The sequence below is a fragment of the Vicugna pacos genome, chromosome 13 (genome assembly GCF_048564905.1).
Source record: "Vicugna pacos chromosome 13, VicPac4, whole genome shotgun sequence".
Classification (NCBI taxonomy): Eukaryota; Metazoa; Chordata; class Mammalia; order Artiodactyla; family Camelidae; genus Vicugna; species Vicugna pacos.
The window spans coordinates 57,184,274-57,211,956 of NC_132999.1; the positions used below are offsets into that span (position 1 = coordinate 57,184,274).

General features: G+C 48.5%; 1 protein-coding gene across 2 annotated transcripts in view; it reads right to left on the minus strand.

Moving 5' to 3' along the window:
- The window catches only part of FHAD1 (forkhead associated phosphopeptide binding domain 1), a 123,816-nt gene that overhangs the window by 48,689 nt on the left and 47,444 nt on the right, over positions 1 to 27,683 (minus strand). For both annotated transcript variants that reach the window (XM_072975338.1, XM_072975337.1), the window contains exons 5-14: positions 25,230 to 25,339; positions 20,654 to 20,890; positions 16,129 to 16,252; positions 14,412 to 14,542; positions 12,084 to 12,173; positions 10,907 to 11,011; positions 7,489 to 7,596; positions 4,885 to 4,968; positions 4,010 to 4,162; positions 2,922 to 3,117 (exon numbers count right to left, since the gene is read on the minus strand). In XM_072975338.1, the coding sequence (XP_072831439.1) occupies positions 2,922 to 3,117; positions 4,010 to 4,162; positions 4,885 to 4,968; positions 7,489 to 7,596; positions 10,907 to 11,011; positions 12,084 to 12,173; positions 14,412 to 14,542; positions 16,129 to 16,252; positions 20,654 to 20,890; positions 25,230 to 25,339 (1,338 nt within the window). The remainder of the gene's footprint in view (positions 1 to 2,921; positions 3,118 to 4,009; positions 4,163 to 4,884; positions 4,969 to 7,488; positions 7,597 to 10,906; positions 11,012 to 12,083; positions 12,174 to 14,411; positions 14,543 to 16,128; positions 16,253 to 20,653; positions 20,891 to 25,229; positions 25,340 to 27,683) is intronic.

A 27,683-nucleotide genomic window follows, 5' to 3' on the forward strand; every position in this document is an offset into this window, starting at 1 on the left:
AGCATCTTCTCACGTGCCTGTTGGCCATCTGTATCTCTTCTCTGGAAAAATGTCTGTTTAGGTCTGTTGTCCATTTTTTGATTGAGTTGCTTGTTTTTTCGTTGCTGAGTTGTATTAATAATAATCACTCTTCTATTTTCATTCATTGTTGGAAGAACGTCAAATTCGCGCAGCCTCTCTGAAGGGCGATTTGGCAAGAAGTATCAATAACTTTCAAAGTGTTGGCAGTCCCTAGGTGGGGCCCTGGGCTCTCCCTTCTCACTCAGGACATTCTTTCTCAGTGATACCATCCACACACATGGCTTCAATCATCGTCTGTGCATCCATCTGTTTGTCCGTCCATTCCACAGCTATTTAGTAAATATCCACTACGTGGCGTATTCTTCTGGGTTCGGGGGCCACGTCACTAATAGCTATTTCCAGGCTAGATCTGCAGGGTGACAGCTGTGTCCCTGGCACCCTCACACGCATCTTCCTCCTCAGATCTGGTCCTCACACAGCGTCCCTTAGTCTGGATTTTAGTGAAGGAACCACATCTGACTTACACAAGTTGGAAACCTGGAGACCTGTAGCCATCTTTCTCTCTGTCCCTTCCCTTCTCACTGTATCTGATTCCACCGCTGAGGCCTGCTGATTCTCCTCTACCTGCCCCTGGAATTTTCTCTCTTTCTCCATCCTCTCCTCTGCCTTAGCGAGGGCCACCACCATCTCTTGTGACAGCCTCCCAGCTGCTCTCCCAGTGTCCCGTGCTGGCCACCTTCCATCGTCTCCCAGTGCAAGCCTGTTCCATCAGCTCCTCACTTAAAGCCTTTCATGGGATTCTTGCTGCTCTTAGGTTAAAGCAGAGCTTCTTACCAGGGTCTTACCAGCCCTCTGCACCCCCAGCCACGGCCCATGGTACAGCCCCTGCAGGCCTCCCTCCCGCTCCTGCGCCGCCCGCCTCTGCCTCCATTTCCTTTATCCCCTTATGTTCTCCATGCTCCCCATCCCACCGCAATGCTCCCTTTGCCCAGAATGCCCCCTCTTCGGCAAATAACTCCTATGCATCCTGTAGACACCCTGCCCTCCCTGACCAGAACCCTGCACTTCCCCTTCAAAGCACTCGTCCCCATCAAAGTTTTACGCGCGAGTGACTTTTCAGTTAATGGCCACCCTATCCCTCCCGAGGCCGTAAGGGCAGGGATAGTGCCTGTTTCCCCCCAATATTTTATTATGAAAAATTTCAAACTTGAAGTGGGAGGGATTGTACAGCCAACACTCATGCACCTCATGACCTGGATTCTACCTGTCTCTGACCCCACTGTGTCTCCACCCTGCACGGTGCTTAGTACCTAGTAGGCACACAATAAATCTCTGCTGAATGAAAGTGGTTCACATCCTCCACATCTAGGATAGAGATGGGGTGAATAGGCATACGTGAATAATGTTTATTTCAGCATCATCGTAAGTGTGAAAACCTGGAGACAGCTGAGATGCCCACGGCGGCGGGTTGACTAGATGGGTCACAGCACACCCTACACCACGGGACTCCTTGCCATCAGTGACAACGATGACGTAGGTCTGTGTGTACTGTCATGGAAGGGTCTTCCTGAGGTACCACTAGGGACACAACTGAAGAAAACTGGGTATAATACGACACTACTCTCTTGCAAAATGAAAAAAATCAATAAACATATCTAGGTAGTGTCTATTTTATGCCAAGAACTTTACATATATCAAAGCATTTGAGTCCTCACAACAGTCCTAAAGGGTGGGGAACGCCTTCTTATCTCCTTTTTATGGGTAAGGAAACTGAGGCACAGAGAGGGGAAGTAACTCACCAAGCATCACACAGCTATTTCCATGGGAAAATGCCTCGGAAGTTAGACACAAAATATGACCGTAGTGGTAATATCAAATGCTGGTGAGGATGTGAAGCAACAGGAACTTTCATTCATTGTTGGTGGGAACACAAAATACAAGCCAGTTTGGAAGAGATTTTGGCGGTTTTCTTGAAAATTAAACATACTCTAACCACATGATCCGGCAACTGCACCCTGTTTATTTACTCACAGCAGTTGAAAACATGTCCACACACAAACCTGCACGTGGATGTTTATGGCAGCTCTACTCACAGTCGCTAAAACTTGGAAGCAACCAGGGTGTCCTTCAGGAGTAAGTGGAAGATGGAATATTATTCAGCACTAAAAAAGAGCTATCAAGTCATGAAAAGACTTGGAGGAAACTTGAATGCATATTCCTATGTGAAAGAACTAATCTGAAAAGTTGTATGATGCCAACTATGTGACATTCTGAACAAGGCAAAAACTATGGCGACAGTAAAAAGATGTGTGGTTGCCAGGGGCTGGGTGTCAGGGGGTGGGGGGATGCAGCAGAGAGGATTTTTAGGGCAGTGAAACTGTTCTGTAGGATATTATAATGGATACATGTCATCGCACGTTTGTCCAAACCCACAAAGTGTTCAACACCAAGGGCGAACCGTAATGTAAACGAGGGGCCTTGGGTGACTATGACGTGCCCACCGTACCACACGGGTGCTGGTGCTGCTCATGGGGGAGGCTGAGCCAGAGTGGGGGCAGGGCGTGCCTGGGAACTCTCTCACTTTTGCTGTGAACCTAAAACTGCTCTTAAAAAAAAAAGCTCCTATTAAATAAATAAACAGTCACTTCCGAGAGATGAGATTCAGCACAGTTTTGGTTTTCCTTTTGCCTCTGTCATGTCTCACGTTTCTTCAGCCCTCGCACCTCCCTTGTGTCCTTTCTTCAAGGGAAAATCCCTTCTCGAGTGGTGAAGCCAAGTCTGGAGAAAGGAGCACTTGGCCACCTACCTAAGAAGCCTTCCTCGACAGATGTCCCACTGCCATCAGCGTCAACGCGACATTTTAGGCACGCGACTACGTGAGAAAAAAAAGTGCCAGTAACCTTTGTCGGAGCCGGAGAGCTGGATCCCCACGTCCCGGAGGAGACGCTCCGTTTCCTCCAGCCAGGACAGCGACAGGCGCAGGGTGTCCAGCGCCACCTTCTGGAGCCCCGAAACAGGGGGGCTCACCTGCAGGTGCTGCAGGAGGTCCACCTCCTTCTTCAGGTCGTCGCTGCAGCAAGAGGTCTTCATGCAAGCCTGGAAAGAGATGCGGTCGTGAGGGGTCGCCAGAAATAGCACCTGACGCAGGTGCCCCACCAGGAGCGACGTTCTGGACCTCGTGGTGAAGCCAGCAGGGCCATGTGTCCGCCGCCCTGGGACGGCCCAGTTCTAATTATGGTTTTTTTGGTGGGGTGGGGAGGGGGAAGGGGGCAGCTTTTATCTCGTTTGCACTCTAATTTGGACTTTGGATGATCCCGAAGCCAAACTGCCCAGGACAATTTGGCTGAAGCAAGAACCAAATTTGGCTACAAAATTCCTGCTGAGATCAACACACAGGCTGGTCAGAAAGTGCAGTTTCCTGATCAGAAAGAGTGCTGACGAGTGACCGTGTGCACAGACTCCCCAAATAGCAGCTGCTAATTTCCGGAGAAAGCAGAAGCAGCTGTCTGCCCTCGTAGGCTGCATCCCTGCGTGGGGGCCGTGGGGGTTCGGCCAGCCCCCCTGGTTCTGTCTTCTCCAGAGTCCAAGGCAACAGGGGCAAGAGCAGCCTTTCCATTGTTGGAACATAACAGAAAAAAATGCAAATAAAGGGCAGGATGTTTCTTTGGTTTTTCTGGAAATAACATGGGGCTATTTTTCTCCCGCTCCTTCCCAGGGCCCGGGGGTGGGGCACTCGGGGGCCTCCCGAAGGCAGTCTTTGGAGCGTCCCGGGCAGCTTTTCATCGGCCACACCACGTTCACCTGGGAGGCATTTTTGGAGGTCCTTTGTTTTCTGATCTCAAACAAATTTCTCCAGCAAGAGAAAAGATGGACAGAAAAGCAGAGTCTGACTTCCCAACCTGCTCCACGAAGGCTGGATGATTTCCCAAACAGGGAGCACAAAGACGACACACAAAGGGGACATTAGTGAAGAGCGGAGAAGGGGCACCTGGCAGCTGGCTAAGCACGTCTTCAGCTTCTCGATGCTCTCGGCGATCTCCTCCTGTTGGGAGTTGCTGAGCTGAGTCACCTTCTGCAGGCTCCACTTTTTCTGCTGAAAGTTGATGTTGTCCTCAGTGACCTGGGTGATCTTCTCTATTAACTGGTGAGAGAAAGGAGAAAAAAAAAACACGATTTAAAATCCTGGGCGGCTCTGCGGGGAGGGGACCTGGGGGGGCATCAGCTGCAGCTCCCGTCTCCGCGGGGAGGAGGGAGGTCCCGACGTGCTTCGGTGACAGCTCTGGAGGGGGTCTCGGCTCCGTCACCTGGGCATGTTTCCCAGGATTGGAGATGATTTTTGTCATGTTGCCACGAGTTTGTTCTAGATCCTTCTGCATTCTGGGAGCAATTCATGAGCTTGAGCCTGATGCTGGGGTCTCGGAAAGAGAAGGTCAGCTTCTCCGAGAGTGGCCCATGTGCTGACCCACGGGGCTGGAAGGATAATGCGAAGGGTACCAGGACAGTCACCACAGCCAGGGCCCCTCCTCACTGCTGCCATCTTCCCTCCTCAGAAGGAGCGAGTGAGGACGCCTCGTCTATGGTGGGGCCGCCCCTTTCCTCGCAGTGCAAATGAAGGTTAAAACACGCGGGTCTGGCGACCAGAAACGGGTCTGGGTGGTTTAATTTGGATTTTCACAGAAACACTTCCAGGGAGTTTAACTGGCTTTTAATTTCAAAGCCAGGAAATCCCAGAAAAGCAAAACAAATCTTTATGGTGTAGCAACAGAGTGAAAAATATGTGCCACTAACAAAAAACAGAAACATATGCTCCCAGTGTCTGGAGTCCCGGGTCCCCAAAGAAGAAAGCGGGAAAAAGAGACGAACCTGTTGATCTGAGACAGGTTTGTCCTGGAACGGCTTCGCTCGTCCGTAGGTGGCCTTGATGACTTGACTCCTGAAATGCTCCAGCTGTGGGGCAAACAAAGGGAGGGTGATGTGTTGGAGGGGCAGCTGCAGCCGCAAGGCTGGGGGAGGAACCATCATCGCTGGGTCTGGGAGAAATCTGTTAGAAGGATTTGCATGATTTTCTTGGTCATTACCAGCTATTAACACCTTCACTTCTCCCCAGAAGGGGCAGTGCCCACGCAAGAGAAGGGGATGGCAGGTCTTAATGACTTTTCAGGCATTCCCGCCTAACCTAGCCAATGCACATGGTCAGTGCACACACGTCTCAGGCCCTCAGAAGAGCCACTTGCTGCCAATTATCCAGTGGGAAGTCCAGGGCCGGGAGCACTCTTCCATAATTGCTAAGTTGGAACCAGACTGTGAAATAAATATTGGGGCTGTCAGCGCAGGTAAACTGTGTAATCAGCAAGGGTGCCCGGGGAGAGAAGGAGGAGCTGCTGGTGCCATTTTGTGCCTGAGACTTTGTGTCCTGAAGACTATGCCTGCTGTGTTCATCTCTGGGTTCCCGGCGCATTCGATAAAAATTCGTCAGCTGCTTGGGTCCAGAAACATCTCAGTCAGCTGCTCAAAGTCCTCCGCTGTAGTTCAGCCGGTTTTTATCAAGTGCTTCTCTGGTGGTGGTATTTTCAGATTACAGTTGATGAAATAGTGCAGTTAAATTAAATCAGGGCTTCTCGAATTACAAGTTCAAGGTATCTCAGGTTCATGAGGCATGAGAGGCAAAGAAGCCCAACTTGCCCTGGAAGTTGCCCAACATGATGGCTCTTGGCCTGGGTCCTTGGTTCAATGGCAAAACGTGGTCACGGAAAACTCTAAAACAGAGCCCGGAAAGGACTATAAGGGCCACTGAATCAATTGGAAAGTCAACAGGTCCCAAGACACCAGAGTTTGCTGCATGCCAGGGAGTTCTGGGAAAACAAGTGATGGAATTGCTGCTCCCCTATGGACGCCTCTGCAGTCAGCCTGCTGGAAGCCAAGCAAGGGGACTCGAGGGATTCCGGGCAATTCGCTGGTTTCATGGCCCAGGGGAGGGTCCTAGCTCGCTCAAGGGAGAGGTTATGCAGAGAGGGCCCTGTGGGCGATGGCCCCCTGGTACCACCAGAGGCGCCCTATGGGACTGCTCAAGTGTGGAGGGACAGGTCCTCCTGGACCATGGGCTCAGTCCCAAATCACTTGCCTGGGGAAGGGCAGGACCTCAGACAGGGAGTGGGCCGTGCAGATGAGGGGGTGGAGAGGGAAGGCCTGGGCAGCACAGAGAGACCTTATCCTTTCTCTCTCGAGTCTAGACCTGGAGGAAATCTCAGTGTCTCTGAGGGTCTTCCCGGATGACCTCTGGCCAGAGCCACTCCCAGGCCCTCGGCACTTGGGCAAGTGGCACAGATGATACCCTAAAATCGGGTGTGTGCTGGGGGTGCAGCGTGCAGGCGAGGGGAGGGGTAGCCCAGGTGCACAAGGAGGGGCCGGGACTGGCGGGCTCTCCGCCTTCAGAAGGGTCGACACCCTCTAGGGGAAATGACACCAGGGGTGACGGTGGTGGACATTTGTCGAAGGGGCTTTAGAATATGCCCACGTTTCAGCATCTTTATTCAGCTTGTGGGACGAAGCCCAGTCACACTGCTGCTTCCGGCTTGGACGCTACCACATGGAAGGGCTTTGGGAACTGGGTGTGTGGGATGGAGGGCTCCTTTAAGGGCTGTGGTTCTTAACCTTGCTTTGGTGGTTTACGGGCCCTTCCGAGAATCCACCGAGTGACAAGGTAGACTCGCCTTGCCAGGAAAGGAAAAGCACAAACACACATACATCTAGAATGTTCGGGGACGCCCTGGCCACGGTAGCCAGGAGAGGACGCCCTGGGGAGAAGTCTGGAGGGTCAGAGCCCCATCTTGGCTTCTCATTTGCTATCCCTTAGCCTTTGGTGAAGTCCCGTTTGCATGTTCTGGCCCTCAGGTCTGTGCCTTGTGTAAGAGGAAGGGCCCCTGGGCCATCTTGGGTCAGAGCCCTGGGGAACGGCACCCCTGGACCAGTGGGCTCAGAGCCTGCTCCCCACCCTGCCCAGGGAGTCTCCACCCAGCATGAGCTTTGACCTTCTGGGTTTCACTTTATTAAGGAAAGTGGCATTTCCCTGTGGCCATTGACTGCAGCATCTGTTGGGGGACCAGAGGGAGAAAGATTGTGGTAAATGTCAGGACAACAAAATGTGACGGGGGAAAGTACTAGAAACACCACTGGGGTCCAGAGGCTCAAACCCTTCCCAAGAGGGACCACACAGCTGGCTCATAGGGGTGGGCCTTGAGCTGGGGTTGGCTGCTTGGTCAGGGTCTTGGGAGACGGTAGACCCTCCCAGCAGGAAAAGCCTCTTTAGTGATGTCCACTGGGATGTGGAAGCCACACAAAGCCTCCACCCTGGAGATAAATGGGTGAATTAAACCCGGCCGCCTTCCTCCTCACTCATCCCCACCGGCCGCCTGGCACAGGCAATCCAGGGAGAGCGTGGGCCGACGAGGGGCTCTGAAGTGCGCCTACCTGACCTACTGCCCTTTCCAAATTGACTTTAATGAGGTTCTCTCTGTTCCCCATTTCTTGCAGCTGAAGCAATTTCCTCCTGGAATCCTCCTGAAGCTTCTCTTCAACCTGAAAGGATGATGAAAGCAAGTGCTTGCTGCTAATGTGATCGTGACGCCCTCTGGGGAAACTCTTCTAGGGGGGGATAATGGCAGTGGGGGAGTCTCAGAGGGGTAGGGACAGCTGCAGCACGGGGTCACAGGCAGGCATAGGGTGGAGGCAGATTCACAGGGCATTGTCCCCTGGGGGGACAGGGCTAAGCTCCGCACCCCAGGCTCAACTGTGTTTGTCCTACCTCAGACTCCAACCCCAGCTCCGTCCCCAACAAGCCGTATGAGCCTGAGAAAGTTATTTCACTGCTCTGTGACTCCGTGTCCTCATCTGCGAAATGGGGAGGATGGTACTTGTGCTGACTTAGACAGCGATCATGGGGCTTTTCAGCATGTTTGCAATAGTGCTTAAGTATTGTAACCTATTAAAGGTGGACAGGAATATTCACCATGCAGCCTCATTCTAATACCATTAATAACTGGCCCAGGACGGGTACTTGGTAAATGCTATTATTCGGTTTACTATCACAACTAATTGTTGTCACCACTTTTTGCACGCTCACCAGTGCAAACCTCTCTGGAGGCTGGCTAAGCAATGTCTACTAAGAATCCCAGCCCGTACAAGTAGGCATTTCAAGAGGAGAAGCTTGCGGGTTTCCTCCCCCTTGCTTGGTTAATAGTCAACATGAAGGGAGCCTGGGGGTGCTCGATGCTACCCTCTGCTGGCCGTCATAGGCCTTGCAGCTGCTCCATTCATGGAAGCACCTGCTGAGCCCAGGGCTCTGTGGCTACCAGGAAATGAGGCAAACTCTCATAAATAGGTGAAAGGACTTTGTGCTGAAACAACTTCACATGCTGCTTAATAGGGAGCTGACGAGGCGGATCACACAGGTGTAAAAAAGAGACCCAGAGAAGCTCTTCAGAGCTTTCTTCTGAGTGGTGTGGAACAGCAGAAGAGACTACCTGGCTGTTACCTTGGAAAAGCCGTTTACCTCTCTGGGCCCTAGTTTCCTCCCTGTGTCACCCTCCCAGATCTAAACATGCTCTGACTTCTATTTCAGCAGACTTTCCCACATGCTGCAAAAGCAAAGTCCAGCACTGGACTCTGCCCTTCTCTGTGCCCTCCGTCTCCATCAACAGCCCCAACTCCCACCCCCAAGCCTCCAAAAGAACTTTCAGCAATGGTGCAGCTGCTCCGGGCCTGTGTTGTCTAACACGGCAGCCACCAGCCACGTCTGGCTGTCAAGCACTTGAAATGTGGCTGGTGCGACCGTGGAACTGGATTTCAAGTTAACTTCTTGTAAACAGTAGCACGTGGCTCTCGGCTATGCCACAGTGGATTGGAGGCAGACAAACCCGGAGTCAGACAAAACTGACTGTGCGACTGGGCTCGTTACCTTGCTAGTAACTAGCAGCCTTGACTCTCTCACCTGCAGAGTGGAGAGGATGATTTCTGGATCACAGTGCTGTTGTGAGGATGAATAGAGATGAAATGTTCGGCATAATGCCTAGAGCATGAGACACTGGAGCTACCATTTTCACCATTATGATCAGGCACAGATCTAATCACGTCAGTCCCCTGTTCAGAAGCCTCAGGAGCTCCCAGCTGCCCATGTGGCACAGAGCCTGAGGGCCAGGACTCATGCAAAGCCCCAAGCGAGGGATTCAGGAAGCCCCTATGAACTCTGAACAAGGTAAATAAAAATGAATCCACACCTGAATGAGCCACAACAAAACTGGTGGAAATCAAGGGCAAAGAAAATCTTAACAGCCGCCAGAGAAAAAGACAGATCACACAAAGGTGCAACGGTTAGGCTTACAGATGACTTCTAAACAGAAGTAACAGGAGCCAAGAGACGGCAGTGGCACACCGGACGCTGCCTCTCACTTGTCAAAAGAAAAGAATTCCCATTATAGATTTCAATACACAGCCAGATTGTGTTTTAAGCACGAAGGTTAAACATACATTTTTAGGCAGACAGACACGCATGCACCAAACTGAGAATCTGTCGTTAGCAGAGCCACAGTGAAGGAAAACGCTGAAGGCACAAGAAACATGAACCCAGGTGGATGATCAGAGATGCAGAAAAGACAAGCAACAGAAAGGGTAATTTGTGAACATGATAGTGACTATATAAAAATACTAATGATATATTTTGGGACTTTAACTATAGAGAGTAGTTTAGAAAATGACAACAGTGGCTTACAAGTCTGGAGTGGGTAAGTGGTGTTCAGGTGTTCTAGAGTCACTGCATTGTCAAGAGCATAGTGACTTACTAACATTGCATCTTGGTAAGTTAAGAACGCACATGGTAGCCTTTAGGGTGACCATTAAGAGAACAGTAGGAGAGTGAAAATTTTCATTAATGTGGGATTTTGGTTAGTTGAGGATGAATGCTGTTGTCTTACTATTACTAAAAGAATAGAGGGGAAAAAAAGGAAAACATTTCCAAAATAACAGAGAGGGAAAAAGGAATGACAGAAAACCACCAAATAAAAGGAGACAAGAAAGGAGGGAAAAAGAAATATAGCAGAGATGGTACATCTGGCACTGAGCAAGAAGGTAAATTTAACCCCCCAAATATGAGTAATTACATTATATAAATGGACTAAAAGGCAAAGATTGTCAAACTGGATTTTATAAAAATGATACGCTATTTGGAAGACATGTGTGTAAAACTTAAAACAAAAATTGACAGAAATTATGAAAAAGATATGCTATGAAAACTCTAACCAACAGAAAGCCAGTGATGGAGCTGTATTAATGACAAAGTAGACTTGAAGGGAAAGATGCTACTAGAGATGACAAGGGACATTTTATGATGATCAAAAGTTTTGTTCTACAAGAAGTATTAGAATTCTAAATTTATATGCAACTAGTAACACAACCTCAAAATACAGAGAGCAAAAATCGTCAGTATTAAAAGAAGAAATACATAAATCTATAATCATGAGGAGAGTTTTAAAAACATTCCTCTCTCAATGAACACAGAGACCAAACAAAAAACCATTAGTAAGAATGTTCATTTAAGTTTGGACAACCATCACTGGCAAACTTGATTGAATGGATCAGTTCTTTTCTGGAGAATTTCACAATTAAGACTTGAAGGCAGTCTAGGGCAGGGGTCACACACGGGAGCTTTGAAGTCAGGCAGACCTGGATTCAAGTTCTGTCACAACAACTTTACCTGAGTGACCGTGGGTAACGGCCTTCACCTCTGTGAGCCTCAAGTTTCCCAACTGTAAAGTGGGGCGAATACCAGGATACACCGCACTGGGCCGCGGTGGAGGTGAACGGGGGTGGCGCACGTGGGGTGCTTGGCCCGTACCTTGCTCTTTTCCCTCAGCGTCTTAGAGGTCAGGCTCTGCTCAGTGCTACTCCTCTTCAGCTCCTCCCTGAGCTTCCTCATTTCTTTCTCCATGTCGTGGATTTGCTGAAAGAGTTTCAACCACAGGGAAGTCAACTTCATAATAACTCATTTCATCTGGTTCATTAAGAGAGAAATCTAGTCTGCTATTAGCTTAGTTCTTTCCCTTCAGGAAAAAATATTACATCTTTAAGGCAAAGTAGACTTTTTTTTCCCTCCAGTTGACACGGTGAATGTGCTGGGTGAAGGAAATGAAGAGTTTCTTTTGAAGATCAGCATGGATCCTGCATGAAATGGAACAAGGTAGCCATCAACTCAGAATCTCTTTCCCTAGGGTGTATTTTTGAGCTTGATCTAAATAGGGCTGTTTGGAAGAGACAAGGGGCATGGTTTGGAGCAGAGAATGATGAAATTTTCCTTTTCTTCCCCATTTGAGGCAGAGAAGAGCAGTGCTCTTGACACAGAGACAAGCACGTCTCCTGGTGTCTGAGGCGCTGTCCCTCCCAGAGCATGGACCATGTGCGCCTGGAGTGCAGGAGGATTCGGCTGGCACCGGTCGTGATCACTTACACGTAGTGGCCACCTTTTCACTGTATTCCTTCTTATTTTCATCTTCCAGACCAGGCAGATGATACTTTTGCTTTTTATTTTGTTTTTATGAATGGGTGTAAAATCAAATGCATTTAAGTACAAATACTTAAGGAATAATTTTGTGTCCATAACAGTGGCCACGGCTGTGATAAAACTTGTGACAATGGAACATAAACATTTGGGCATCACTGGTCCAGGAGTAGGGACCACAGTGAATTACTAGAGGCATGTGATGGCCAGCTGGCCACCTCCCATCCCTGTCCTCATCCGAATCCCAGCCCAGCCCCAGGGGGAGCCCTCTGAGGGGCCAAGAGCCCACTGCCCAGAGAATCCTAGGAGCACAAGTTTCCCATGGTCTTTTCACCCATCTCCTCCATGAGGCTAGCGAATCAGAGTTACGAGACTATGTTAACAAACAATAAGCACCTACAAAGCCCCCGGGCTTGTGCTAACGGGCCAAGGAAACCCCCTCCCCCCCAAAAAACCCCTCTGGAGGTCAAAGTCTAGCCTTCCTGTGGACACCCAGCGATGAGGAGGATCAACTCACGGTTTTGTAGAGTTTTAACTCTTTCTCTTGGGTTTCCCGCTGCTCCTTCTGAGCATCTTCTTTTTTTAACTCTTCCTTCAGCACTGAGCACTGGGGAGAAAGGCCATGTGGGTTTGTCTGGGGGTTCCAAGTCCTCATGTTTGCTCCCGAGTGTTTCCTGCTACTTAATCCAGTAACACCCCAAACTCCGAGCGGCAAGACCGTTCGTGTGATGGGAGCCCGGGATCCCCCAGCAGATCCTAGTTCACCCCTCTTGTGAGTTCTGAGGAGTAAAGTGTCTTTAATTTATTCTTACAAAGCCAGCAATCTGTAGCACAGGGAACATCCAGCTTTGTAGAGTCTGGGTACATAGGGTGAAGGACTTGGGGTGTCTCTTCTCTGTGACCAGCAAGGGCAGGGCATCCCCAGTGAGCTCCGGTGGCTCTTAGTGCTTGGGTGAGAAGTGCGTCTCAAAGACACAACTGCTCCATCGCGGAGGGGTAAACGGAGCCACCTTTCCTGAGGGCAGTTTGGCAAGGGGCTTTACGAGCGTAAAGATGTGCCTTCTTTGGACCCAGAAATTCCCACTTTAGGAATGTACCCTCAGGACAACGAGTGGAGAAATCAGCGAATCTATGGATTCAAGGATGTACTTCACAGAATTGTCAGCAACAGTGGGGTGGGGGGAAGATACAGCCCAAAAGTCCAGCAACAGGAGACCACATTATAACATGGTGAACATTCAGCAGAAGAGTACGTCGCTTTTAAGACCAATGGAAAAAGCATGAATTTATTAGCACTAGAAAATAAAAAGTATTTAAAAAATTTTAAACTGTGCATAGTATAAATTCACTGTAAAGTAATTCATTAATTGATTGATTTCTCGGTAATATATTGAAACAAGACTGGAAGAACGTACATGAAAATGTTACCACTGATTTCTCGAGGTAGTGTTTGCTTCTCTTTTTAATTTTATTTTCAACACCATCTACTTATTTTTCTAAAATTAACACACATGATAGACATCGTTAAAAGAAAGACAGGTAACCCAAATGTTCACAAGAGCATCACCCTTGGTGGTGAGGAGCCCACGTGCTAACGGCCAGCATCGGCCAGAGAAGGGCCCTCATTCCAAGGTTCACGAGGAAGGGGAAGCGGGGACAAAAATCATCCAAACGCACTTCAGGAAGTAGAAGAGCTGAGCAGGTGCCGTCTTTCCATTGTCCTTTCACTTAGCACCAGCTCTACAACCACCCCCGCCCCCTGCCCCAACACACACACACACATACCCCTCCCACGTAAAACAGAGATCACGGGTGCCTAGGAAGGCACTGCTCAGGAGAAACGAAGGCAGAGGGCTTGGCCAGGCAGCTGACCAGAGGCAGAGAAGCATAATTAAAACCAGCCTCCCACTTCTCAGAGAACGATTTTGTCATTCCCATTTCACAGATGGGGAAATGGAGGCCAAATAAGTTACAGTGAAAGAGCTCTGGGATTGAACCCTGGTCTGTCAGACCCCGAAGCTCACACTCTGCCTTTCAGCAGCTCCAAACTGGGGATGGTACTAAGCACCAGCTGTTACTTATTCTGCCTTTTCCTTGGAATCTCAAGCTCTGTTCCCAACCCCTGCACGCATGCAGACCTAGCTAACCCAGCAGGCAGCCGCTGTGAATCTCTCAGTTGCCACCGGAGATGAAAGTCTTAGGTTTAACCTTGACTCACAGAAATAGACAAATCATACAATCATACAAATACTGAGAGATTGTATCCTATAGAACTAGGATTCTAAAGGCAAGATTTGCAAATAGACTTACATGTAAAAAGCTCTTCACTTGCCTACTAGGCTCCTTTAACATAGAGGAATTCTACACACTAAAGTCTAAGGAAAAAATGAGAATCCGTGTGTTTGCATCTGGACCTTCAAACATTCTGCTTTGGAGGCAGCTATGAAAACCAGTGGTCGCTCTTGCTCACAGAGAGACCCTATTCTGTTCAGTATTAAGCTTTACAATGGTAATACATGCTAGTGGGTGTGTTTGTTGCCGGGATTAAGCAAACTAACTTACAATAGGGGTCAGAAAGTGTTGGCTAGATCTGAATACACATTATGTATATTCTGAGCCACGTCCATGCTGTGCTTTGAAAACCTGCAAAGAAGCCGGCCCCCAGCTTTCAGTCTTTCCAGGCTGGGCAGTGCACGTGTTGGCCCACTCAGCCACTATCTCCACTGTGCCCTTGGGCACTGGTCTCATCTCACACTGCGTGAGGGAGGAGGGGCCAGGGTGTCACGTGACCCCATCATGCCGGCTTTGTGCAGCCCCCCCTCCAGGGTGCCGACCCGACACTCACTCTGGAGCTGAGGGCTTCGAGCTGGTGCTCCTTCTCTTTGTTCTCACTTTTCAGTTGATTCACCTCCTGTTTCAGTTGTTGAACTTGCTCTTCCTTTACCAACATGTCTTTTTGCAAAGATGACACCATCCCTGAAGAAAAAAAAGAGAAAACAGATTCGCGGAGGTTAAAGAGGCAGGAAGGATTACTGGTCTCACGGCCGCTGTTGGCCAACTTGCAGGCAAGCCCTTCCAAGTCCAGGCCGCCCCCGTGCCTGCCTGGAGCTGAGGAGTCTCTGAGGATCCGCGAGCAAGAATGGCGACGAGACCAAAGTCCACGGAACATGGTTTGAGGCTTCGGTGAGAGTGAGGGGAGTCAGTGAGTGTCAGTGAGAGGAGAAGCCTTTGGGGGCCGCTTGTGGGCACGGGCTAGGCAGAACCAGGAGGAAAGGCCACACCACGGACCTGGGGAACAGAGGCCCAGCACAGGGAGGGACCAGGAATTCTTCTCCAGAGGCCAGGAGAGGGGCCTGTGGCCAAGGGGACTGTTGGACACTACTGAGGGGTGGCTGGTTTCTCACTCATCTGAGTTTGGACCCGTCTCCACCACTTATTAGCTTGGAGGTCTTGGACAACTTTTTTCACCTCCCACTGCATCAACCCCTTAGAGTTATTGTCAGGGTCAAATGAGATGGTGCATCCCAGGCATATAAAGGGGCTAACCCATCTTTGTTACGTGGCACCTATTTTTTTTTGTGACAGCCAGCTTCTAAAATGGCCAAGGATCCCTGCTTCCTAGAATTCACGCCCTCGTGCAGCCCCTCCCACCCAGAATCGGGCTGACATGTAACCAACATGATGCTTTGGAAATGATGGAGTGTGACCTCCCAAGCTGGGCCATACAAGGCATTGACGCTTCCTCTTTGCTCTCTCCTGAATCGGGCACCCTGGGGGAAGCCAGCCGCCGTGTTGTGAGGACACTCAAGCAGTCCTAGGGAGAAGCTCGCATTCTACGGAGCTGACGCCTCCAGCCAACAGCCACATGAGCGGCCATTCTGCAAGGGGGTCCTCCAGCCCCGGCAAGGCTTCGGACGAAGTGGTGGCTGCCCCAGCCAACACCCTCTCCCAAATCTCTGAGTGCGGGGATCTGACTGTCTTGCTCAGGGCTCTCTCCCCAGAGCCTAGAACAGGGCCTGACACCTGGGAGGTGCCCAGTGGACAGGCTGAATGAATGATGTGAATGAATGATGGAATCCAGGCCCAGCGGCAGCTGTGTAGTGGCTGCCCCTCCCCTCACCTGAGTCCTTTATCGTGGAACCACTTCCGACACTCAATTAGAAGATGCTTCCACTCGGGCCCGAGGGCGCTAGAGTGAAATGGGTGAGACGACGGATGCCTTCAAGAGGTGACCCCATCCTGTCCACATTCTAGTCTGTACTCCCGGCCGGCCGGCCTATGGGACTGCCCAAGCCACACGGAGTCCTGTGTTCTCCCTGGTGGGGCTGGTGCTCGGTACACGTTGCAGCCGAGAGATAACACCCTCCCCAGTATGTACCAGGCCCTGCCCTAATGGCAATAAAGGGCAATAAACTCCAACTCACTGACACCGGCTGCTGAGATCCCCGGGGCTGCGCCCAGGTCAGCGAGCGCAGGCGCGGTGGTTGACTGGTGATGTCTGCCGCGGCCTCAGAAGGAAGGGAGGGCAGCAGCTCTCAGGCCCGAGTCTGGAAGGGGCTCACCTGATGTGACGGCGTTGTCCCTCCTCAAGCTCTCGCCCTCGTTCTTCAGGGAGGTGATTTCTGAGTTCCTCTCAGACAGGGTCTGGCACAGCACCTGGCTGTAGCCTTGCTGTAGGGCACTGATCTGCGGGAGGAGGCAGCCCACAGTCAGAGGGGGCCGGCCAGCCGGGGCAGCGGGACACCCTGGTCCCTCTCCAAGTTCGGACAAAAGGAGTCGGCTTGATCTGGGTTGGGTCTTGGGGAAACCAAGCTTTTCGGTTGTAACTAGTGGAAGGGACAGGACGGGGCCTGGTTCCTTCAGGGACCAACATTTCATACATAATCAAAACACGGACCTTATCTTTGAGCCACACAGGGGCCCAGGCCCAGCTGCCACTGAACCCTTAACGTGCCTTCCTACGACCTGTGGATGTTCAGCCATAAATGGACCAGCTGCTGGTTCCAGATCACCCAGCACTGACTGGATGCAGGGCAAAGTTCAACAGACAGGAGCAGGTTATAAACTTAATTCCCTCTAATGTTAATAGCAGATAGATTATGCCTCATAGAACACTCCAGAGTTTACAAAGCCCGCTCATACACCGGAACCCCTCACAGCATCGCCAAGGGCTAATGGTCCCATTACGGTTCCCATTTTGCCAGGGAGCAAGTTGAGACTCAAGAGGGGCAAGGTCTCTTGCTCAGCGTTACACAGCTGGTCAGAGGTGGAGTGTGAGTCAAATCCAGCCTTTAGTGCCCGCTTCCACCTTCCCGGATGGCTCTGGGGACCAGCATGAGAAGCTGGAGGCTGGGCTTTTGGGACAAAGAGACGCCACCAGTGGGGGAGCGTGTCTCTTGCTAACTCTGCCAAGCCCCGGTGCTTCCCGGCACATCCTTCCTTCGGTTTTGCTGCTGGGCTGGCCGTGTCTTCCTGTTGGCCTTGGTTCTCAGGCTGCTAGGGGAGCAGCTCAGGTCGCAGCTCCTGTGGCACTGGAACCCGAGGCTGAGCCTGGTCCCTGCTGCAGCCTCTGGTGGGACACACAGATCCGGCCTCCTTTCCCCTCTTGTCAAGGTTCTACATGATGGGCAAGATGGGGCCCCATTCATTTTTTTTTTTAATTGGAGGCTATAAAGCATAGCAGGAACCTGGGAGCTGGACTGGGCCCTCAAGTCCTGTCCGTGCCACTCACAGGCCGTGAGAACACAGGGAGGACACCACGTTCGGTTTCCTTTTCCCAGGTCTGTCCGTGGGGTGATGCCAGTCCCAATCGGGCAGGGTTGTCGGAAGTATTCTAGTAAGTTAGGGCGATCACAGGCGCTCTGAGCCTGCCTGGCACGCGGCGCAGAGGATGCCTGTCCTCCTGCCGCCTTCCACGGGGTGTTCTAGCTTCAGCTTCCCCCGCCGGTCTCTGGGAAGGTAGATCGGTTATCTTTTTGTGTGCGTTTGTAAAGCCTTGCCTCGGTTCACTTAAACGTCAGCTGTTATTAAGAGGAAAGACAGGAATCTCTGTTCACCATCAGACCAGGTTGCAGGCATCACATAAAAAAAAGATTGCAGGGAGGGTAGAGCTCAGTGGTGGAGTGAGTGCTTAGCATACACGAGGTCCTAGGGTGAATCCCCAGGAACTCCGTAATAAATAAATAAATAGAAAGGAAGGAAGGGAGGGAGAGAGAGAGAGAAAGAGAGAGAAAGAAAGGAAGGAAGAGATGAAGAAAGGAAGAAAGGAAAAAAGAAAGAGCCACTTAAAAAAAAGCAGAACAGTGGGTCTCACCACCAGATGGTGCTCACAGCCTTTGTTCTTGGTCTCTGTCCCTGACAATCTTGCCATTAGTACTCTGGTAGAATTAGCAGAAGCCTCAAAGCTTCACAAGTTTTCTGACTCCTTTTAGGCACCGTCTCGGTTCAGATTCTGTGACGTTTGGGGCAGTCACAGTTACTTTTTCCATTGGGCATCTGAGCCGTTATGGTGGGGGGAGGGTCTATGCTAGAAGGTGGTGGTGGTCGGGGGGGAGGGGGGGACACAGACCCCTCTGCCCCTTACCCTCCCCAAGGCTGTATTTCTGCATGTTTGTGCCTTGGAAACTTTGAGCGGAAAAAAAATCCTTTTACTGCTTACTGTTCTCTGTGGGGGAGATACAACTTTCCCATAAAAGGTATTTGGAACAGTTTTTAAAAAATGTTTCTTGCTCTTCTTAGCTTAAAGCTTTATTTGCATGATACCAGAGGCAGAACATACAGAGACAAAATTCAAGAAGGGATGGGAAAACATACACCCCTGCCCCTGTAAAGGCTCCAGTGCTTCTGACAGATTTAAAATATTTCAATCTAAGTGTCAGAGTTTTAGGATTTCAGATCGCTGGAAGGCTCTGAAGCGTCTCCAAACCTCTTCATTACTTTCACTACCAAAATAAATATCCACACTGTCTGTAATTGCCATAAATCCCAAGATGCTTAATGTCTGTTATGCTGTGTAATAAAATGGGTATTGAATCATAAGAAAGTTAATAGTGCTGGAGGAGTGATTGTGTCCGGGTAATAATTTGGCTTCTAATTAGCACAGGCCTGCCTACAGGAGTGCATAGAGGTAAGAATTTTCTACTTATATTGTAACAGATCGAAGATCTCTGAGAAAAAATCATTATGCACATGCTTTCAGGGACCAGGGAGAACATATCAAGTAATCAGAACAATAAATCAACCTGCCACTGGGGCCTCTGCTTCTGGTGGGATGTTCTGCAGACAGAATGTTTCAGCAACTGAAGTGTGAGTGGATGAAACTCGATTTGAGTTCAAACCAACGCAGCCTCTGGTTCAGATGTGCCTTGTTATAAAACTGTCTACTTCAATTATAAGCGAAGATCTGGTGGGGGCTTGGGGTGCGCAACAGGATGATGAATCAGTGTAATTATTTCTTTGTAAAAAAAACCATTTTTCCCCCCGGATATCACCAGCCACTTCAAATAATACTCAAATTGTGACTTGCTGACACTCAACACTATGTGGGAGTTATACAGTGTTACATGTCTAATGTATTTCCATTAAAAAAAAAAAGATACGTGCGAATGAGTCACCCTCGTCCGTGTCTTTGCTCAGGAAGACTCTGACATGGGAGAATAACTGAAAAGGGATAGTTCTCCATCAGGGGAAAAATTGGGTTAAGATCAAGAAAAAGATGCTCATTGGTAAGTCAGCTACATGTCAAGGCAGCTACATGTTTGTGGCGGTAGCTCCTATAAGGACCTGCTACTTTCATTGCCTTTTCAAACACAGATTCGAAGGAGAGTGATTAGTTCGTTTCAATATCAGAGTATATATTTGTTTACTTGTTTATTCTGTCTCTCTCTAGTAGAATGTAACTGGAGGAAGAATCATGTTTGCTTTGTTCTCTGCTGAATTCCCAGAGCCTGGAAGAGGGCATGACGCAGGGTAGGCACTCAAACAATATTTATTTGAATAAATGGATGGATGGATGGATGGATGGATGGGTGGATGAATAAATGAATAAACAAACAGACATGGTCCTATCAGAGTTCTGGAGTCTTTGATGTCATGGAGCTCACAACCTCCTGGAAGACTCTCTTGTTCACCACCCACAACCTGTGACCTTTCTGAGGCACCATTTCTAGGACTAAGACTCTGACCCCAGAATCAGTTACAGGAGGGAAAGGCAGTCAACCGAGAACCAGAGGGCAGAGGCTTCAAGCGTGACTACGGTTTTAAGCAGAATTAGGCACTAAGGCCAAAATTTATCAGTGGCCAATTTCTTTTTTAACAACTTGGTTGAGAAATAATTTATGTACAAGATCAATGGCCAATTTAAAAGCAGTTCTCTAAAAAAATTTTTTTGGCAGGGGCGTATCTAGTTTCAAGAGAAAGGAACTTGATTGGTAAATCCAGAAATTCCAGGTGGAGAATTTTTGTTTGGGTGAAATTCCCCATACATGGACCAGCAGTTGCCTTCAGGGTTTGGTAAAGGCATCAGTGTTTGGAACACTGTGGGTGGGAGAGTCTCTCCCTCCATCTCCAGCTCTTTCTGGCTGGTCCTCCCCTTCCCCAGCTCTCTCTGGCTGGGGCCGAGTGGGCATGAGAGGTGGTCCCTAAAGTGACAGTTGAGTGGAAATACAAAGTGGGTGTGACAGCACGAGATTTGCAAGGTGGCAGAGCTGAGCTCAAATTGCGCCGCCACATCTAACTTGCTGTGCAAGCTGGAACAGGCCCCTGGGCGTCTCTGAGCCTGCCTCCATCTCCTCATCGGTAGAAAGGTACGTGTCAGAGGACTGGAAGTGTAAAAAAGCTAATGCATCTAAAGCACCTGCACCCGTGCCCACATATGGTAGGTGCCTAATAAAAGTTAATATTGTTCTTACGAGGCTGGGAACCTACTAAGTCGCTACTCCCTGGATCTGTCTTCTTCTCCACCGTGCTCCGCTGACCACCCGTTTCTAACCATCTTGCGGCTCCACTCGGTGCCCCCAGGCTCTACCTGAGAGCTGTCACCCTGTGTCGTGACTCCCAGGCCCCGACCCCCTTGTCCCTGTGCCCTACCTGGCTTTTCAAGCTCTGGATCTCTCTCTGTTTGGCATCGTCGTCTTCATCCAGAACCTGGAACTTTGGCGGGATCACCCTCTCGCTCTGCCTGGAGGCGGCTGTTTCCGACAGCTTCTGACTCAGGTTGGCCACTTCGTTCTGCAGGTTTGCTATCACGGCGTCTTTGTACTTGGATTCAAGTTCAAAATCCGAGAGACGGCTAACCTCTTTCCCCAGCAGCAGAATGATTTCATCCTGGGTGGAAGCCAGATGGGAAGTTTACTAGGTGTGCGTCTGGATGTAAGGCTGAGCCCGTTAAAAAGCATAGTGGAGGACACTAATGAACTCGTCCACAAAACAGAAATAGACTCGCAGACACAGTAAACAACCTGATGGTTACCAGTGGAAAGAGAGTGGGAAGGGATAAATTTGGGAGTTTAAGATTTACAAAGGTCAACCACTATATATAAAAATAGGTAAAAAACAAATTTCTTCTGTATAGCACAAGGAACTATATTCAGTATCTTGTAATAACCTTTAATTAAAAAGAATATGAAAATGAATATATGTGCATGTGTGTGTATACATATATATGTGCATGACTGGGACATTGTGCGGGACACCAGAAATTGACCCATTGTAACTGACTATACTTCACTTTTAAAAAACAGGGGGAAAAAGGCATAGAGGAAACAAGTGGTGAAATAATTCTTTGGGAAGGTGCGGGCAGGCAGGAAGGAGAGGGTGACTTTCAAGACCATCTCTGTCACTTGGAAAACCTCACAGAGATAAGAGTTTGGTTACATGATACACTTACAAATAGATTCCTAAAATGGATGTTTCTACCTCACAGGTACTGAAATTTTCCTTTCCCCTAGAATTATACTTTCAGATTGAGAACAACCATCCCACCTGGGAACTTTGTTGCTAGAAAGTTTACTTATAATATTTTTATTTATAGTATTCAGCCTAGCACACTGGGGACCTAGGAAGGTCATTAGGAAAACAACATTCTATTTGACCACATTCTGCCTATAATTAGGGCTATTTTTTAACTTAAAAAATGTAATGTATTCTGAAATATTTATTTTCGCTTTCCTCTCTCCTGGTGCTTCCTGCCTCTTTTCACGTAAAAATTTATTCCATGTAACTGCATCTGGAAAGTAAATGAGATAGAGTGGTGATTTATTTGTGTGGGCTCCTGTAAACCTTGGGCTAGAAAAACAGAATCGCTGGCAGGCTTTACTCACAGGTATAATTAACCCAGTCCTCCATTTCTCCAAAGAAAAATTTCTGCAGCCAAAGAATTTGTTAGGTTTTCCAAAAAAAGGAAAAAAAAAAAGCAAAAAACCTTCAAACATCTCATCAGAAGTCATCAATAAAATGTCAGAAAAACTGAAGGAAAAAAGTTCCCCAAATGTGTTCTTAAATGCAGCCACAGAAGGAGGTAAATGGGTGATTTCTAGGCCAGCTCATCCCCCAGGAGTGGCCCACTCAGCCTCAAGAACGTCCGGCTCTGTGACCTCGGAAAGGACAGGGTCTTAGACATGAGGATGCGCATCTGACATTGCCATCTGCTGCCGAGGGTCTTTGTTAAGGTCCTTGCAAATGCCTGTGGCAAAATTTCAAGAGATAGCATCAAACAATTCCAGACTCCTGGGTGACCCTGTTTCACCAAATAATGATCAGCCAGGTGCTTATTCATTATTCATGCAACAAACATTCATTGAGCAGCTAATATGTACCAGGCCCTGTGCTGGTGCTGGAGGATAAAGCAGCCTGCAGAGGGTGGTGTGCAGCCGCGGGTTCTGCCTTCCTGGTGATGATCCCGCGCCTGTCCTGGAGGGAGTGTTGGCTCTTCTGTGTGGTCTTGGTAGGAATGTCAGTCACGTGCCCTGCTCCTTCCTGTCTTGCCTCCCTGTGTGCATGTGACCCAAGCTGGTCAATCAGGGTTTCTCAGAGATTTCACACATCAATTACAGAGAGGATCTTGCCTCCTTTTGGATCATAAACTTTAAATTTATAAGCTTGTTTGCTTGAGTAAGCCAACTTTATGTAGAAGGGAGAGATTAGTAGCGAGGGATGCTCTGATGACATCATTTAAGCTCCTGGATCTAGCCATGCCTGAAGCTAGTGGCCCTTCAAATTTTCCAGTAAGATGAGCCAGTAAGTGCTCCCCTTTCCTGAAGCGAATTTGTTTATTGTCACTTGAAGGAATCCTGGCAAGTCAGGGCATAAATGGTTCATAAATAGAACAAATTAAAAATGTAGTTACATTGTATTTTCAGTTTAAAATTGAGGTGGGCTGAAAAGCGGCTACAAATACTTCGCAGCTTTGCCATCAAGCGCTGGAGTCTATTTCCCCACCTCCTAAATCTGGGCAGGCCTGGAGACTTGCTTTGACCAACAAAACATGGTGGAAATGATGTTGTACAATCTCCAGGCAAGTTCTTCTGAGTTGTTCAACAGCTTCCGTTCTGGTCCTCTGGGAGCCCTGAGACCACCGTGCTGCAATGAAAAACCACATGCAGAGAGGGGCCCACCAGTCCAGGCATCCTGGTTGAGGCCCAGACATGGCAAGGAGGCCATCGGAGACCACTAGCCTGGCCAAGCCATCGGCTGACTGCAGACCCATGAATGAGGCCGGGGGCACCAGCAAAGGAATATTCCAGGTCCACCTGTAGATCCTGGGGAATAATAAATGGCTGTTTTAAGCCACTCAGTTTTGGTGTGGCTTGTTGCACAGCAATAAATCCAGCATCCAAGCCTGGCTCTCACCTTCCTGCAACATTTCTCACCGTCTGGTTCCAGGATGCCTGCATCAGAACCACCTGCCTCCTGAAGGTTCAGATTCCTGCGTCTGACAAGGACCCCAGGTGGTTCGGTTCCTCACAGACTCTGAGAATTGCTGCAGGTCAGGCCCTGGTCCTTAAGGAAAGCAAGGTATTGTAGGATTGCTTCTTTTAGGATAACTTGCAGGTTGTGTCTAAGTGGGGAGAAAGCAACCTGGACCCCTCGCAGGATGGCTTGAATCCACCTGTTCGGCTCCCATGCCTGCTTCACTCTAAGCGTCCCTGGTCCTTTAGCAAGTCTCTCTCTCTTTGCTCTGTCCTCCCTGACTTCAGTGCTCACTTCTTCCTACCAGAAACGTGTGTTTTCCCACCACTGCTCCATCACTCAAGGTTGACCAAGCAGTTACTGTGTGGGAGTCAGAAGTACCAGCTTAAACAACCCAACCAAAAAATGGGCAGAAGAACTAAACAGACATTTCTCCAAAGAAGACATACCGATGGCCAATAGGCACATGAAAAGATGCTCAACATTACTAATTATCAGAGAACTGCAAATCAAAATCGCAATGAGGTATCATCTCGCACCAGTCAGAACGGCCATCATCAAAAAGTCTACAAATAATAAACGCTGGAGGAGGTGTGGAGAAAAGGGGACCCTCCTACACTGTTGGTGGGACTGTAAATTGGTGCAGCCACTATGGAGGACAATGGAGGTTCCTTAAAAAACAAAAAACAGACTTACTGTATGATCCAGCAGTCCCACTCCTGGGGGAGAAAACTCTAATTTGAAAAGATACATGCACCCCAATGTTCATAGCAGCACTATTTACAACAGCCAAGACATGGAAGCAACCTAAATGTCCATTAATAGATGACTGGATAAAGAAGATGTGGGGTGTGCGTGTGTGTGTGTGTGTATGTGTATATATATATATATATATATATATATATATATATATATATATATATATATATGTAATAATGGAATATTATTTGGCCATAAGAAGAATGAAATAATGCCATTTGCAGTAACATGGATGGTCCTTGAGATTAGCATACTAAGTGAAGATAAATATCATATGATATCACTTATATGTGGAATCTAAAAAATCTAAAGGGATACATATGAACTTACTTCTAAAACAGAAATAGACTCACAGACATAGAAAACAAACTTACGGTTACCAAAAAGGAAAGGAGGGAAGGGATAAATTAGGACTTTGGGATTAACAGATACATACTGATATATCTATTTTATATATATAAAATAGATAAACAACAAGGACCTGCTATATAGCACAGGGAGCTACATTCATTATCTTGTAATAACCTATAATGGAAAAGAATATAAAAAAGAACAGATATGTACAGATAGACAGACATATGGAAACTGAATCACTTTGCTGCACCTCTGAAACATTGCAAATCAACTGTACTTCCATTAAAAAATATATATATAAAAGAACCAGCTTAGATGTTTGCACCCTAGCTCTGCTCCTCACACTGGGCAGCCGTGAACAAGTTATTTACCCTCTCTGAGCTTTAGCTTCCTCATCTGCAAAGTGAGGGTGATAAAATCTGTTCTGAAGGCGGTGAAGGTTAATGGGATAATTGAACATCAAGTGCACAGGACACATCTCAGCACACAGTAGGTGCTCAGTACACTGTGGCTGGAAGTAAGAGGCGGTTTCTGGTAAACAGTAAAGGAGGGCATTTCTAGGACACAGAGAACAAGAGGCAGTGGCAAGCGCTCCGTGGTCCTTCTTGCTGCTGTAGCTCTGTCCTTCCCCGAGACCCCTCACCTTGTCCTGCTGGGCCAGGTCCTGGTCCACAAAAATCTCTCTGGAAGGTCCTGCCCCGGGAATGTCCTGGGCCACTGGTTGTTCCGACAGTTCCACGTCATTGGTCCACACTGACACAGGTCGACAGAGAACACAGAGGAGATTGTGAGTTTCCCCAAGGTCCTAAAGCATATTTTCAGATTAATCTTCACATTTCTCGAGAGTTATGCAGAGAAAGCATTATGGGAGTAATGAAAAGAGAAAAAGCCGCCTCATTCCTCTTCCCCACTGTTAACGAACTGCGCTGACGCATTCTGATGTACCCCTTTCTAGACTTTTTTTTCTATGCAGCAAGAGCTGATGACCTGGGGCAGGTCATTTACTCTCGCCAAAATTTTGTTTCCAGATGTATAATTTAGGGACACTAATAGTCTCTGTTATAAAGAGCTATTTGAGAATTAAACAGAATAATGATGTAGAGTAGGGTTGGCAAACCATGGCCCTATGGCCAAATCTGGCCCTCCACCTATTTTTGTAAATAAAGTTTTATTGCAACACATTCACAGCCATTCATTTACATATTATCTGCGACTGCTCCCCAGCTACAAAGGCAGAGCTGAGTAGCTGCAACACAGATCATAAGGCCCGCAAAGCCTAAAATATTTACTTTCTAACTCTTCACAGGGAAAGTTTGCCAGCCCTTGATGTAGAGCATTTAGCATTGTGTTAGCTATTTTTACTGCAGTTGGATCTTTAAAAAAAAAAAAAACAAAAATGGATTTACAGGACAGAGATTTTTCTTCAACTTGCTTTATCACCTGACTTCAAAAACATCTTCCCATGTCAGTATTTGTAGCAATGCTGCATTCCTTTTCAATGGTAGCATTGTAGTGCACTGTACAAGTGCGCCAAATGTATTTAACTAGGATCCACCTGGTAGACATTTAACTTTTCCTGATTTTTTTGTTATTAACCCCAGTACTACAAGGGCTGTTTATATGACTTTCAGGGGTTCTGGCATTATGTTTGGAGGCTCCACACTACATCATATCAAACATGCCACAATTCACTCACACCGACACTGATTTTTTTGTGTGTATGTAGAAACATTCATAGAGATTTCTTTCATTCTGCTTATGAGATCACTTGGCTCCAAGTATTTTAAATTTCCAACCGACTATTGATTTCTGGGCAGTTGTTGTGCAATATTAGCTTCTTGTGAAGTGAGAAACTGAACCAATTGTTTGCAAAGGTGATGAAACTTTAACGAACGTTAGCATTAACAATGAATGAAGGACGCCCAGTCACGTTTGCGAACATTCATTCAATTATTTATTCATTTTGATTCTGCATTGTTTTATCCATGCATTTTAGAGCCAACAATTTCCCTCCAGGTCCCAAGCACGTTTGTGGACCCCAGAAACTTTAGCAGACCCAGCTGATGGCCCGCGGTGCCCAGGGAATGCACGGCCCTGTGCGTTGGTTGGGCTCCTTGGCCATCGTGTTTCTTGGGGCACGAGGAACAGAAGGGCGTAGACTTCCACCCTCCCTCGCCGTCTGTGCACCCGAACAGGCTGAGGTCCCAGGAAAGTCCTGGTTCTCCTTTTTCAATGGTTTGAGTTTCTTAATCTACTCCTTATAGGCAACATAACAAACCCATCAAAACCTAACTTTTCCCAAGAGGAGACAAGCAAAACCGTTCTCAGTGGTGTCCAGGTCTCTTTCCCTGTGGTGGCGAACTCATCCAAACGCAGATACCGCCCTGTTTAACACCCGCCATCACTTCCTGCTCTTTTTACCTGGTCTCGAGCCACCTTCCTTTGGAGCACACCCTTCAGCCACACTGACCTCCCCATGCGCTCCCCCCGCCCCTCCCACCACACAGCCTCTGCACTCCCGCCCCTTCCAGCCGAAGACTGTTCGCTCCCCCCACACGAAGTGAGTGTCACTTGCCTTTCAGGGCTCACCTTGAGTGCCACTCCCTCGGAGACACCTTCCCGATCCCCCAACTGAGCCAGTCCTACCATCACACGCTCACACGGCACGGGTACCTCCCCTGCCTGGTGTTGTCATGGTTACCAGTTTATAGATGCTTTTCTGCGATGATTTTGCTCCCATTGGTCTCCCTGACTGGTCAGTAAATTCTATGAGGTTGGGGACCATGTCTCAGTTTGTGCCCCTCAGAATGAATTTATTAATCCCATTTTATAGATGTGTAAACAGAGAGAGAAAAACTGCCCAAGCTCACACCTGGATGGAGTCAAGCCCCAGTGCAAACCCCATCTGTCTGGATTCTAGTATGAGCGTGCTGACGGTGAAAGGGGCTGGGGTGTTGTCTGAGACCAGAAGCGCAGCGCCTGGCCCCCACTCACAGCTGGTGTTCAAGAAGGGCTCGCTCGGCCTCCGTGCTCACCACAGCCTTGGAGCGGGTGCTGTTTCTAGACCTGTTAAGACGCTGGGAACCGAGGTCAGACA